Source organism: Arabidopsis lyrata, assembly GCF_000004255.2.
Source record: "Arabidopsis lyrata subsp. lyrata unplaced genomic scaffold ARALYscaffold_8, whole genome shotgun sequence".
Classification (NCBI taxonomy): domain Eukaryota; kingdom Viridiplantae; phylum Streptophyta; class Magnoliopsida; order Brassicales; family Brassicaceae; genus Arabidopsis; species Arabidopsis lyrata.
In genome coordinates this window covers 17,964,973-17,978,678 of record NW_003302548.1, presented here as the reverse complement: position 1 = coordinate 17,978,678, position 13,706 = coordinate 17,964,973, and the positions used below count along the sequence as shown (strand labels likewise).

Sequence of the window (13,706 nt, the reverse complement as noted above, 5' to 3'; positions counted from 1 at the left end):
AATCTATTTGAGAGTACAAATCGCAGATGAAAATGGTAAAAAGTGAAAAAACGAATGTGTGCTAGATCTATAGATTTGTATGTTTCGCAAGTGTAACGAGTACGTATGTGCATAAAGTAAACGAGACACAAGAGATTTGTTAACGGGGTTCGGTTAACCTACATCCCCGGGACCAAGTCCAGAAACCATTCACTAGAAAAGGCCGCAACCTACAATTGCTATATGGTATCCACCACTCTTTTCTAGAATTACAATGAAAGAAAAACTACTACTCCTATTGTCTTTTCCGACGAGTATAGCTTCTCAACAAAACCATCAAAAGATCTCTCTACCTTGTTGATGGGGCAACGTCACACACACATGTGTGCCTCTCTCGATAAACCCTAGACGCGCAAGTCTTCATGTTGCCGTCTCTTGGTATTTATAATCAAGGGCCAAAAACCCTAGACGACTCAAGCCACGCTTGAAGTCTCTACAAGACAATTGGGCTTAACTTGAACAATGGCCCACATGGCCTTTTTGGCTTTCACGTTAGAAAGACTTAATCTTGATCTCATCTGTTGTTCCAACAGCTTCAATACTGTTCTAACAATATCTGCACTTACAATCTCTCCCTTTTTAACTGAGTTTTACAACTCAAGCTCACCATGTCAAGAACACATACTCATCAATAATGCTTATATAAAAGCTCTCCCTTTATCATATATCATCGTGCTAATATTCTCTTCACGGAACTTTCGCAATCTCCCCCTGCTTGAGTGATAAAAACACTGTTAAAACACTTAGTGCAGAATGAGCTTAATCATACCTGTTAGAGGATACTCCACAATCAGAATTGTCTTCCCCTTTGAGCTCTACAATGATTTTCATCCTGACTTTTGAATTTATTTCTCCCAAACCTTCTTATTGCACAATAACCTCCAAATCAAGAAAATCCGCGTCTGACATAGAGAGATCAATCTTTCCTCTCTAACTTGTTAGTTCCATCCATAATGCTTAGTCTTATCATCAGCATGAGCAGTAATCATCATAATCAAACATCAAATTCAAAGTGAAAGCCAAAGCTCCTCTTTACTTTTATTATCTGCACCTTTCTCTTCAACTGCAAATTTCTCCTCTGCTTAATTGACACCCAATCAAGGCGTTACATCTTCGTCACGAGATGGGCCAAAAAGATAATCCCACGAAGATATCCATTCTCCAACCAAACATGCATTGGTTTAAAATAAACAAACCAAGCTCCAAGAATCAAAAATCGTTCATATGAGCAGCTACACGGCAGATAACACTCTCCCTACACCATTGCATCAGATTCTCCCCCTCACTTTCAACTGCCTTGTCTTCTCACCTGAGTTTTACATCTCACTCATACATAACCAGTATCTCCCCCTGATTGAGTTGATAAAACTCTGTAAAGCACTTGCTTTTCTACACTTGATTCTGTGCACAAAGCTTCTTTTCGGAATACATAGAGTTGGTTAGAAGAATCCATCTTGAAAACCAACAACTTAGATATTTCCAGCTAACACATAAGCTCATGTCATAAGTCAAACTTAGCTGCTTCATTTCATTTTCATTGAAACTTCTCTGCGTCTATCTGAACGAAGATAAATTTCTTTAGACCTTGATCACAACCCTTGAATTACCAGCAAATTTGCCATGATCCAACAGTTCCTTAGCAGCAAACTTTGCTCCCCCAACAAGCTTCACTCTCTCTTATTCCAATACTTCTGCAAACTGAAACTCAAACTTTCACATACATTGCAACAACCACATGTCTCCTGGACAGTCACTTTTTGAAAATGAGTCTAGAACCAGGTCTGAACTCAGAACACTTATGTGAAACTTCCATAAAATTCTTTCTCAGCGCAGCGGAAAAATACGAGAAGCCTTCAAAAATATGCATACTCGTGTAGAAGAGAAAGACGAATGATGCTGAATTCATGACCATTAATCAAGCAGAAATTGATACCTCTTTTTGGTAGCTTTCCTTTTAGCTATCTCACACCAGCTGATCCAGTGACGTTCTTGAGACTATTGATTTAACAACTTTCCTTGATGTCATACGTGCTGCCTGCATCACACTTTTCGTTAAATCCCATCAGAATCCCAATTTACAACCAATCATTGCCCTCTGGCAGTCTTTACGTGAGTAACATTCTCTTTATCCTTGTGAAAAGATCTCATCCATTCTCATGCAGTGAATCCAAAAACTTGTCCTTGTCGCCAGCCATATAACCTCAACCAATCCTTGATTGACAACTGATCTGATATTGTATCTCACTTACTGTTTCAACAAAACACACGCTTTCCAGTCTTGTTTCATTTTACTTGAATCAAAGCAAACCATCCTTTGAAACATGCATATCAATTATCTCGACCTGAAACAGAATTCTGCTTGTTTCTTCATCCTTCTGCAAACAACTTTTCTTTTCATCAAACAAGCCTCTGTTCTAACACAAAAGAGCACAGAGTATGCAGATGCATCAAACTCAGACAATGAAGCCATATTATCACTTTGATGATGAAAGCCTAACTCCGTCAGTCACGTGATTCTTTTAAACCAAATGAACGCTTCATAAATTTTAGGATCTGTCACTTATAATGGAAAGATTCTCTTCCTTGACACTTCATAAGCTTCATTCCAAAAATCTTCAACTTGAAAAAAAGAAAACTGCAGATCCCTGAAACCTTTTTGTTATATTTTCATATTCACCAACAGTTCTTCTCTAGAATCCTAGAGCCTTAACAAAAAGTAGACTCCCAGCAAGTTGTCCATAATTATAAAATAAACAGAAGCTGAAGACTTCCCAAGAGTAAACTGCCGAACAAGGACTTACAGTAACTTGTTAATTCACTTCTTGGGTACAGTAATCTGAAACAATCTCTGCTAGAATCATATGCAAGTCACCTTTGCAAGACACAGCTTTAGAAGTCTCCGAATTAACTACTCTGAACAGCCATCATTCTACTCTGTTCCCGGACTCCGCATCCAATGCCCTCCTACCATAAACTAGCTCCGTAAGTCTAGAATATCTCTGCAAAAATTCATTTCATTCCGAGTTTGTTTGATCACCCATTTGATGTCTCCACTATAACTGGTCAGATCTGAAACTTTAGCTGACATGTGCCCAGAACAGATTGAACACGCTCGAATAAAACGCAATCCAACTGTCAAAAAATTAATTCCACCGTTGACACTCAAGACAGTAATAGCAAGAAGCTTGCTACCAAGTTTCAGCTCGATCAGATTACTTTTAGGACTCCAATTGTTGTCTCGAAGATCCCATCTCGTAACTGATTTCTGCAATTTTTCAACCCCGTAAAAAAATACTCTTCCCTCCTTTGATGTTGTAATTTAGATCTTCTTCGCTTTCACTCTTCCATGCTAATGTTAAACAAGCTACAACCTCTGAAACAATTTTAATATCCACAAGTATCAGGTTCTTTCCACTGAGACAAAATCTACACTTTAGTCTTGTAATTTGTAGCGAAAAATTTGACTTCAAAACTACCAATTTTGAGTCTCCAAAATTAGTTGATTCTGATACTCGTATCCCTGACTTAATGATCTTAACTCATGCCTTTATGAACTTGATTCAATCATAAGGCTAGCTAAAACATCAACGAACTTGAAGATCCATATTACCACCAACTTAGCACAATACACAAGCTCCAAAGACAAAAGATAGAAGAACTCAAACCCAACTTAACCTGGGAAGATAATTGCACAAACCCTTTGAACAAACTGAGCTTCACAAAAAAAAAACTCAGCTTGAAAGCAGCCTTAAATTCTGACTCTGTAGATTCTTCTTCAAAACCTTTTCTCCCTAAAACCTTTGGAGCAGCACAAGTCGAAGAACACTACACGTTTAAAAAGGCCCATCTCAATGGAACTCCATAAACACAGTTAATCATTCCGCACACTTCAACGATGTATCGAGACTTTTCCAGTACAAAGACTCTTGACTGAAGCATCTGCATCTGTCTTGATGCAGAGAACAAACGGAGCAGCAAACCAACCCAGAAAATTTAAAAATTTGGTGGGAATATCAACAACAGTCATATGAAGCCACAGGAAAAAACAGATCAAGATTTGAGGTTACGGTTTAAGGGATATGGCAAATTTCCCAAGACAGATCCAAAATGCTATAAACCTGCGAGCATGCAACTTTGGGAGCAATTTCCCATCAAACCACGAGGAACCAGACGACGATATTTATTTCCTTTGAAAAATCTCACTCTCAAGATTTCAGAGCATCCTTCAGAGCTAAAATCCAAGGTCTGTAGCCGAAGAAATGTAGGAAAACACCATGAGACGAAAAACTGTCTTTGAAACCTGAAACCTTCTTTATCATTCGTCCTCTGAGTTACTTTTCTCGACTTAGAGTTGCATCAAACTTCTTCTGCATCATTCTTTGATTGCTTTACAACTACCAGCGCATCGATGTATTTTTTTTTATTTTTTTTTATTTTTTCGCTTTGAACAAACACAAGAACATTAACAAGCTCTTGGAACACGTTCTTGGAACACTCTTCTCCCCCTTGTTGATTATGTGCTTCAATCAGCACAATCAACATAACTCCAAGAGTGCTTACCAAATAAACCAAAGCCTTCAAGCTCTTATATAAGCATAATCAAATGGTCGAAGCTCATGTTATGTCCCCTACATCTTCAAATCAGGAAAAGAACAACCAGAATGATACTCATATGCACATATGCCTTTAAAACATCATCAAGGGAAAATTCTGCTTCAAGATTCCAGCAAGATCAAAAATCAACTTGGACAACATCTCTCACAGGCATTTAGTCGAGCACATGGTGAGCAAGACTCAAACTTCCTCCCCATTTTGCATAAAAGACTAGCAGAAGTTATTTTTCAAAAAACAGAAAAACCAAATCTATGAATATTGGTTCCATCTCTCAGACCATCACTGTGACTTTCATCTTGTCAACCGTTTCACCTTCACGCTTTGACACAGTCATCGTTGCTTCTCAACTTTTACGTCACACGACTCTGTTGGCATTATGAGCACGACTTCATCTTTAACCTGACAAGAAAATTTACAACTGAGCTTGCTTTTTCCTTGTCGATATCAACTCAACACACAATTCCCTCATAAAGACGTGAATCCAATTTTTGATTCTTTTTGACCGAACCATGATCTCTTGGTACACAATTAAAGACCATATTCCATAGGCTCCATTTTGATTCACCTTTAATTCACCAATAATTCCAATAATTCTTCTATGAAGTTCTTTGCTCTTGGTTTCAATGTTCCTCTCCCCCTTGTTGATTGTGTGTCTCAATAAAGTAATAAGCTTTCAAGTAAGAAGGCACGCATTCAACACAAATTGTTAGAACCGAATCAAAAACCCAAGATACACCAAATCAACGATAACCTCAAAGTTAGTTCCGGAACGCAACGATTCTCAAGCAGCTCAAAACATCAAAGAAACTCAAAAACCTGAAACTCAAAATCAGAACTGTGCAGAGAAAAACCATGATGCAAGAGTAATTGCCACAACATGCCACACAAGCTTGAGAAACCAATTTCTCTAATCTTCATCTTGCTCTGGTTGATATTAATTTCCGGATTTGTCAACTTTCTCTACAACCAATCATACTGCTTTTAAAACTCGGATGCTAGACCTTTCTCCCAGTAGACTTCTTCACTGAAAATCTCTTCTATATGATTTCAAAAACACTGAAATTACTTCATCTTTTATTCATCAATGAGCTTCGTCCTTTAACTTCTCCAATTCTCTCTTTTTTTTTTTTTTTTTTTTTTGAATCACAATTGGACATAATAACCAAGAGGAAGACAGAATTCATCTCTCTTATCTACAAGGCGAAAACCCAACAGAGAAGAGGACTCACACCAAAGGATACTTTCAATCACAATCTCAATCCCAACGAAGCAGAGATTCTCAAACTCACCCTCTGATTTTTCTTATCAGGTTGAATCAATCACACAGTCAAGAGCCTGAATTTTGATTCCACTCCATTGAATCGATATACTCTTGGTCCACATGTCTCCATTGGCATTTCAAAATTTTTATCCTCGATGTTAAACAACTCCACTTCACATCAATGACCTTTGATTTTGATTTCTTAGACAAATCTGACAACAAAGCTCTAACTTCTGTTATTTTCGACAAGAACAGAGACAAGTGAGCTCCTCCCTTTCCTATTACGACTCCCAAACGGTGACCAGAACTGATTGCTTTCACCTCCAATTTCATCACTTTCTTCATCCAACGTTTCCAGTACACTCGCGATGTAATTGTGAAGCTTTTCTCTCAGTACCCAACTGTTATATTAACGAGGATACCCGGACCCAACGCAACTGAGAAGACAAGCTCGCGAAGTTGATCCAAGAATCCTTCGACTTTGACGAATTTGCACGCCTCAGTGAACTTCTTCAACTAAACGCTTTACCTTTGGATAATGACTCTTTTTGTCTTTAGTGGGCTTCTTGAAGCATGAGACTTTATACGATCTCTTCTCATATAAGAGTGATACCTTCTATGTTGGGCTCAGATAACTTCCACAACATAAAGCCCAAATGATTAATCAAACCCATGTGCAATTAACAGAAACCCAAATTGATACAAGATCATAGGTCAACTGTTCCTTCGTCTTTTTTCTCCGACACACAATCATATGCAATCCAGATTCCGATTAACAGACTGCGATTTTCGACAACGTCAGCTTTCTCTAGAAAGCACCGAAGTACACAAACCCACTATTCATCTTTGCTTTGACTTTTCTTACGTCAACAATAAATCTTCTTTCTTCAAAACTTCAGATTTTCTCACCTAGCCACACATCCAGGACCATACCCGAAACGAGAACGGATCTCTGTCGAGAACCCGCTCTGATACCAATTGAAAAAACGAATGTGTGCTAGATCTATAGATTTGTATGTTTCGCAAGTGTAACGAGTACGTATGTGCATAAAGTAAACGAGACACAAGAGATTTGTTAACGGGGTTCGGTTAACCTACATCCCCGGGACCAAGTCCAGAAACCATTCACTAGAAAAGGCCGCAACCTACAATTGCTATATGGTATCCACCACTCTTTTCTAGAATTACAATGAAAGAAAAACTACTACTCCTATTGTCTTTTCCGACGAGTATAGCTTCTCAACAAAACCATCAAAAGATCTCTCTACCTTGTTGATGGGGCAACGTCACACACACATGTGTGCCTCTCTCGATAAACCCTAGACGCGCAAGTCTTCATGTTGCCGTCTCTTGGTATTTATAATCAAGGGCCAAAAACCCTAGACGACTCAAGCCACGCTTGAAGTCTCTACAAGACAATTGGGCTTAACTTGAACAATGGCCCACATGGCCTTTTTGGCTTTCACGTTAGAAAGACTTAATCTTGATCTCATCTGTTGTTCCAACAGCTTCAATACTGTTCTAACAATATCTGCACTTACAAAAAGGACTGATTTAGTTAAGCTGATCATTTTGTTATTCGGTCACATAATTGTTTCTTATGTCCCAGGTATGGCAAATAACGTGTTCTTTCCCTTTGACATCATGAATGATACTTCCATTGATGTTGCAAAGGAGACGGTAATAGAACTCGAGATCACAGATTGGGAACTAGTTGAGATTGCTAGAATGATTGATGGAGAGATCTCTTCTTTGCTGTCTGGTTGGAGGTATGAGGAAGATGATGAAAGCCCTAATGATCATCATCATCATCATCATCATCATCATCATCATCGTAGCTAGAAAGAAATTTTGTAGACTTTTGACTTTTGAGCGACATTTTCATGTATTGATAAAAACAAATTTGCGTATTATACCACGTTCGAGGTATTGTTATGTGTTTGTTATCTTTGTGTTGCAGATCTCACACAAAATTCTAAGAGAGAACGTACTGAAAAAAATCCATGATTAAGTAGAATAAGTAGTACTTGTTGGTGGGATTACAAGAAGAACGAAATACGGGAGTATTCACTTTATGAAATGTTGGGGTTATTTTGAGATTAAAGAAAACTATGGGGATCTTGGGGTTATTTATAGAAATATAACATCGAGCTACAAGACCACTTTAATGCGCAAAAACCCTAAACATTTGCTACATTCTCCTCAGAGCAAAAAGACGACGCTCGTCTCTTCAGAGAATTTCACCTTCTAGGGTTTGTTCAAGGTACACGCCGTTACTATCTCTCTTCAATTTCCGATATAGATTAGATAGACTTGTCTCTCCGCGAGAAGAAACTAGTTTTTAGTTCCATTTCCTCTTGGTTTAGCTTCATCTTTTCGTCCTTTTGGAGTGTAATTGACCATGTTAGATAGAAATTCGAATCTAAGAAGCCTCGATTCTCATCTGCGATACAGATCTCACTTCACTTCCCATTTTCCAGGTTTTGAGTTAGTCATAGTAGCTTGAAAATGGCAAATAATGTATATGTAGGAAGTTTCTTTGTCTGTATCATAGTAGCTAGAAACTGGCGTATAATGTATATGTAGGAAGTTTCTTTGTCTGTATCTAAACGCCATGTATGTATCATTAAATTCTTCATATTCATCTTCTTATTTCTTCAAGGTACACTGAAGAAGACACTAAACCTAATGGAGAACGAGGAATCAGTATTTGATGCTTGGTCCTCAAGCAGCGAGGAGTTCGAACATGAAGCTCTTCTTGAACCAACTAAACTTGCAGCTGTAAAATTGGACGCTGACATTTCTGAGACTGAAATGTAAGTATATCGTTTGTGTATACAGTTCTGTAATGATGGCTCTTACTAATGATGGCTCTTACTAATGATGGCTCTTATTAATGATGGCTCTTACTAATGATGGCTCTTACTAATGATGGCTCTTGCAGCAAAAGCTTTTTCTCAAACATTGCTGAACCTGGGGTGGACATCTACGAAACGAGAGATGAAAATGACTGTGTAGTTGGTTCGGTTGCTGTCATGACGTTTTCGTCACTTGAACAAACGCAAGCGGTAATTGCTTGTTTATGTTCTGTCCTAATGGTTTTATTGTTATTTAGTTGCTTTACATTTCTGTCTTAATGCTGGCGATGAAATTAAAAGGCGAAAAAATGCGGGGCAAACCGGTGTATCTTACTCGATGGAGTTCTAGCCTTTTCACAGCTTGTGTGGTTGGTTTTGACCCAACGCTCTCTGATAATGACCTAAAGCAAAGATTTTCTGAGGCACTCGGATCTATAGGAACTGCTGATAAACCGGAATCAGTTGGTATCCTTATCAAAACTTTCATTCCGCGATCAACGTCAAACGGAGCTTCTCTAGGGTAAATTTTTCTTCTCTTTTGATTCTATTATCTTTTGGTTATGTTTCCTAACTGACCCTTTCTATTCTATTTGTAGGTTTTGTTACCTATACATCCAAACCGATGATAAGAATGAGGATCAATTTAAGTCTTGTTTGGAACGAGTTGATCTAAACATGGGGCAGATTAGCCATGTTAATCTCAAACACTGGGTCAACGAAGCTTTACTTGTAAGCATATCTATGGATATTTGACCATCAATGTCCTTTGAGAACAATTTTTTTTTCAGGTAACACATATACCTCTGTAACTGATTTGTGCAGAATGCCCTTCGAGAAGGTTATCGGGCATGGGCTGCTCATTGCTGCTGGTACAGTTGAGGACGGATTGCAAGTTTTGGAGTTCCAAGATTCATTTGGGCTAGAGCATGGAGCTCAAGGATTCATCAAGCTGGCTTTTTTCAAGTATCTGCTTAAAGAAGTATATGAATTCTAGGTAGGTTTATAGGTGAAGCAGGGAAAAAGAAACACTAATCTAGTTCTAATCATTCCCTATTTCTTCTTCTTACATTAAAAAAATGGATTGTGAATTTATTAGTTTTATAATGATCAGATCTCATCCTCAGATACTTTTTAAATATTTTCGTTTTATTTTGCATCTATCTATTGATAAAAACAGAACCGACTAATTGAACCAAAAGAGAAAACAGAAAGAAAAAAAGTGTCCACTTTCTTAAGTAACAAAACAAAAAGAAAAAACTCTAGTCTCTCTCTGTTTCTCTGTTTCTCTGTTTTCTTCTCCGATCCTTTAATCTTCCTGGTGCGTTAGGGACAGAGATGGGAAACGGAAACTCAAGGGAGGCTAAAGAATCGAGACGGTCAAAGCTACGACAGAAGCTACAAAAGTTTCGCATTCACCGTCGTCATCTTCGTTGTTCTCGAAACTCAGCAGGAATGGTGATACAACGAGCTGTGTCCGCCGAGGATTTCTCCGGCATTGCGCTTCTCACGTGATGTTTTAGTCTTGTTTCTTCAGGCGGATATGAAGTTTAAGGACAAGTGGCTCGCTTGTGTTTCTTTCGGTGAACAGACTTTTAGAACTAAAATCTCAGATACGTAAAGTTCCAAGGAAAATTGATAACAGTTCTGTTTCTGATGAATTTGCAGTACAGAGAAGCCAATTTGGAACTCAGTAAGTTGATCAAGACCATGTCTTTTGAATAATCTGGTTCTGCTAATTGGTAATTACAGTTAGTGTTTCTCTGTATATAGGAGAAGAAGCTTTTGTTGGAGAAAAATGGACCAAGTCTTGCTAGGGTCTCTGTATTTGAGGTTTCTATTATCCATATTTTTGAGTTTAGTCCTGAATCATGACATTGTTTTTTGGATTAATAGTCAGCTTAAAGGATCATCCTTTTATTTGTGCAGACCAGTAGGCTCTCAAGGAACAAAATCATCGGTTATTGTGAGCTTGATATATTCGATTTTGTAGTGCAGGTCAGCAGTTCTAAATTTATCTTTGTATATGTTTATATAAATTCTTGTTTTAATGTAAGATTATTGCAAGATTATTGTCTCTCTGCTTATTTGCTTTCTTCGGCGTGATACAGGAACCTGAGTCGGCGTGTAAGTCATTTGACTTGTTAGATCCCACATCATCCAATGTTGTTGGCACCATTTTCCTTTCTTGCTCTATTGAGGTACACACTAATGGAAACTCTGAGAAAATAAAGGACCAATGGTGTCTGATCTTTGGTTACTTAAATATTTGTAGGATCCTGTTGAAACCGAGAGGCGGTTTGCAAAGCGTATCTTGTCCATTGTGGTATGCTTTACCTTAAATCTTCCTCTCTTATTTATTCTGTTCTCTGTATGGCACACTTCAATGTTTCTTTCTTCTCTTGAACAAAATTTTGTAGAATATTTTAGAATGATAGTTAAGAGTTCTTTGACAAAGTGCAGGACTACAATCAAGATGGACAACTGTCGTTTTCGGAGTTCTCTGATCTAATAAAGGCTTTTGGAAACTTAGTGGCTGCTAACAAGGTTCGGCTTTAAGCATCTATGTCATTAGTGGATGCATGAGCTTTTCTCTCATTTTCAATTGATGTTATAAGGTTTTCACTGACTTATTTACCAGAAGGAGGAGTTGTTCAAAGCCGCTGATCTGAATGGGGACGGTGTTGTGACAATTGACGAGTTGGCTGCGCTTCTTGCTCTTCAACAAGAACAGTAATGACCCTTGATTTACTTCATTTTTTCAAATATTCTTCATTCTTGCTTTCATCACAAGTGTATTTTGACCTCCTAGAATGCTAAAATAATTTGAATTATCCAATGCAGGGAGCCAATTATAAATAATTGTCCGGTGTGTGGTGAGGCTCTTCAGCTCTCTGACAAGCTCAACGCGATGATCCATATGACTCTTTGTTTTGACGAAGGAACGGGTAATCAAGTGATGACCGGAGGGTTTTTGACTGATAGACAAGCTTCTTATGGGTGAGAAAACTCTTCTTTAAGCTAAAGAACTAGACATCTCTTACGTAACATCATATTTTCAACTTTTTGTTCAGTTGGATGTTCAAACTAAGTGAATGGACACACTTATCAACTTATGACGTGGGTTTGAATACTGGTTCAAGTGCTTCATATATTGTGGTATTCTTTTCTTTTTGCTCTCTTTAGTTTGTCTCTTGATGTTTTTGTTTCTTATGTGATTCTTGGTGTTTTGCTTTTTGCTATAGGTGATTGACCGGAAGAGTAAGAGACTTGTGGAAGAGTTGATTGACTCAAAGATTGTTCTGTCCATGAGAGCTATTTATCAGTCCAAAATTGGATTCCGACTTATGGATCAAGGTAAACTATTTAGGATACCTCGCCTTGACGCTACGCTAACGAAATAACACAATTTTGTACGTTTGATTGATCTTCTTGATCCAGGGGCAAAGGAGATTCTACAGAGACTTTCTGAGAAGCAGGGGAAGAAAATGAGCTCAGTTGAATCCGCACAAAAAATACCATGCTTTCTCGAGTTCTTTAAGGCATGTAAAGTTACTATTTATTAAGCTATAATGTGTTTTGCTTTGTTGTTGAGTTTGGAGTTGAGATTTTTTGTCTGTTGCTGGATCAAATAAACATGGCTGAAGTCAAGTATTCTCTGCAGCATTTTAAGGTATGTAAGGGATCTTATTTATACCCTCCACATTTAATCCAAATGTGTATAGTACTTAGACTCACAGTATTAGCAAGTGACTAAGTCTAAGGAAGGATTTTTTTACTTGCAGACGTTCAATGAGTTCTTCATCCGGGAGTTGAAACCTGGTGCAAGACCAATTGCTTGCATGAAACGTGATGATGTTGCCGTATGTGCTGCTGATTGTCGTGTAATGGCATTTCAGTCGGTGGAGGATAGTACACGTTTCTGGATCAAGGTAAAATGGTCTCTAGAGTAGCTTACTATATACTTACCATTATTATGCAAAAGTAGAGAACTCTCAAAGCTGATAAGTTGCAACACATCTTAAAGTTTTTGTATTGATTCTGCATTGATAGGGAAAAAGTTTTCAATAAGAGGCCTCCTTGGGAAGAATGTGAATCCAAAATGCCTTCCTTGATGGATCTTTGGTGATATTCCGACTAGCACCACAGGTTCGATGAGACTGGATATACGATTCACAGGCTAGAACACTACATAGTTCTTGTTTGCTCTCTTTTACACATTTCTTGAATGTTACAGGATTATCATCGCTTTCATGTCCCTGTCTCTGGAGTCATTGAAAAGTTTGCTTTTGTTGCAATCGGTGCGACAATGGTTGGTAGCATAAATTTTGTCAGAAAGGAAGGAGAGCATGTGAAGAAAGGAGATGAAGTAAGCAGTTTCGACTTTTCGCAAGAAACACTTGAAGCTTGGTTATTTTTCGTTTGGTGGAAGCACGGTTATATGCGTCTTTGAAAAGGTTAGCGACTTAATGTATATAAATCTTAAGAACACTTTTAAGCCTTTATAGATATGATATATTCACTGTTTTTTAAAAATCAATCTGAATTGACTACTCTTTTTTCACTTAACACATTTTTGCAGGACTCGATCCGGATCGATGAGGATCTCTTGGTAAACAGTGGTAGGTCCTTAGAGACATTAGTGAGAGTTGGAATGCAATTAGGTGTCTCCCCAAGGACATTTGCTAGGTCTACATGACCTGAAAATCTTTGTCACTGGTCTGATTACCAGAGATCATTTGGTTTGATTTGATTTTCCTCTTGTTTCGCGCATAATGACTCTGTATATAACCAAATGAAATCTCCTCGGTATTATTTATACAATGAATGAGCTAAACACACATTCCTTGGCAGAGCGTTCTCCTTTTGCCATTCCATCAAGCCTTGTGAGATAACACTCGATTAGTCGATTCTTGTCAAAGGTAAAATGGTTTCTA

General features: G+C 38.0%; 2 protein-coding genes across 2 annotated transcripts; both read left to right on the top strand.

The window, feature by feature from the left end:
• Positions 1–8,100: 8,100 nt before the first annotated feature.
• On the top strand, positions 8,101–9,908 carry LOC9302265. Its single transcript, XM_021016021.1, has 5 exons — positions 8,101–8,177; positions 8,577–8,730; positions 8,859–9,292; positions 9,369–9,501; positions 9,595–9,908. The coding sequence occupies exons 3-5, from the start codon at positions 9,051–9,053 to the stop codon at positions 9,649–9,651; spliced, it is 432 nt and encodes a 143-aa protein (XP_020871680.1). The 5' UTR covers positions 8,101–8,177; positions 8,577–8,730; positions 8,859–9,050; the 3' UTR covers positions 9,652–9,908.
• A 199-nt stretch (positions 9,909–10,107) lies between these two features.
• LOC9300580 (phosphatidylserine decarboxylase proenzyme 2) lies at positions 10,108–13,441 on the top strand. Its single transcript, XM_021015801.1, has 13 exons — positions 10,108–10,280; positions 10,438–10,462; positions 10,543–10,602; positions 10,699–10,767; positions 10,881–10,970; positions 11,045–11,095; positions 11,233–11,316; positions 11,411–11,502; positions 11,614–11,769; positions 11,844–11,928; positions 12,015–12,126; positions 12,211–13,226; positions 13,352–13,441. The coding sequence occupies exons 1-12, from the start codon at positions 10,108–10,110 to the stop codon at positions 12,333–12,335; spliced, it is 1,122 nt and encodes a 373-aa protein (XP_020871460.1). The 3' UTR covers positions 12,336–13,226; positions 13,352–13,441.
• Positions 13,442–13,706: the final 265 nt, after the last annotated feature.

Coding starts and splice junctions, on each gene's coding strand:
- LOC9300580 (XM_021015801.1), top strand. CDS start 10,108: ATGGGAAACGGAAACTCAAGGGAGGCTAAAGAATCGAGACGGTCAAAG. Junction 10,463..10,542: donor AGAAGCCAATTTGGAACTCA/GTAAGTTGATCA, acceptor CTCTGTATATAG/GAGAAGAAGCTTTTGTTGGA. Junction 10,768..10,880: donor TATTCGATTTTGTAGTGCAG/GTCAGCAGTTCT, acceptor GGCGTGATACAG/GAACCTGAGTCGGCGTGTAA.
- LOC9302265 (XM_021016021.1), top strand. CDS start 9,051: ATGCTGGCGATGAAATTAAAAGGCGAAAAAATGCGGGGCAAACCGGTG. Junction 9,293..9,368: donor TCAAACGGAGCTTCTCTAGG/GTAAATTTTTCT, acceptor TTCTATTTGTAG/GTTTTGTTACCTATACATCC. Junction 9,502..9,594: donor GGGTCAACGAAGCTTTACTT/GTAAGCATATCT, acceptor TGATTTGTGCAG/AATGCCCTTCGAGAAGGTTA.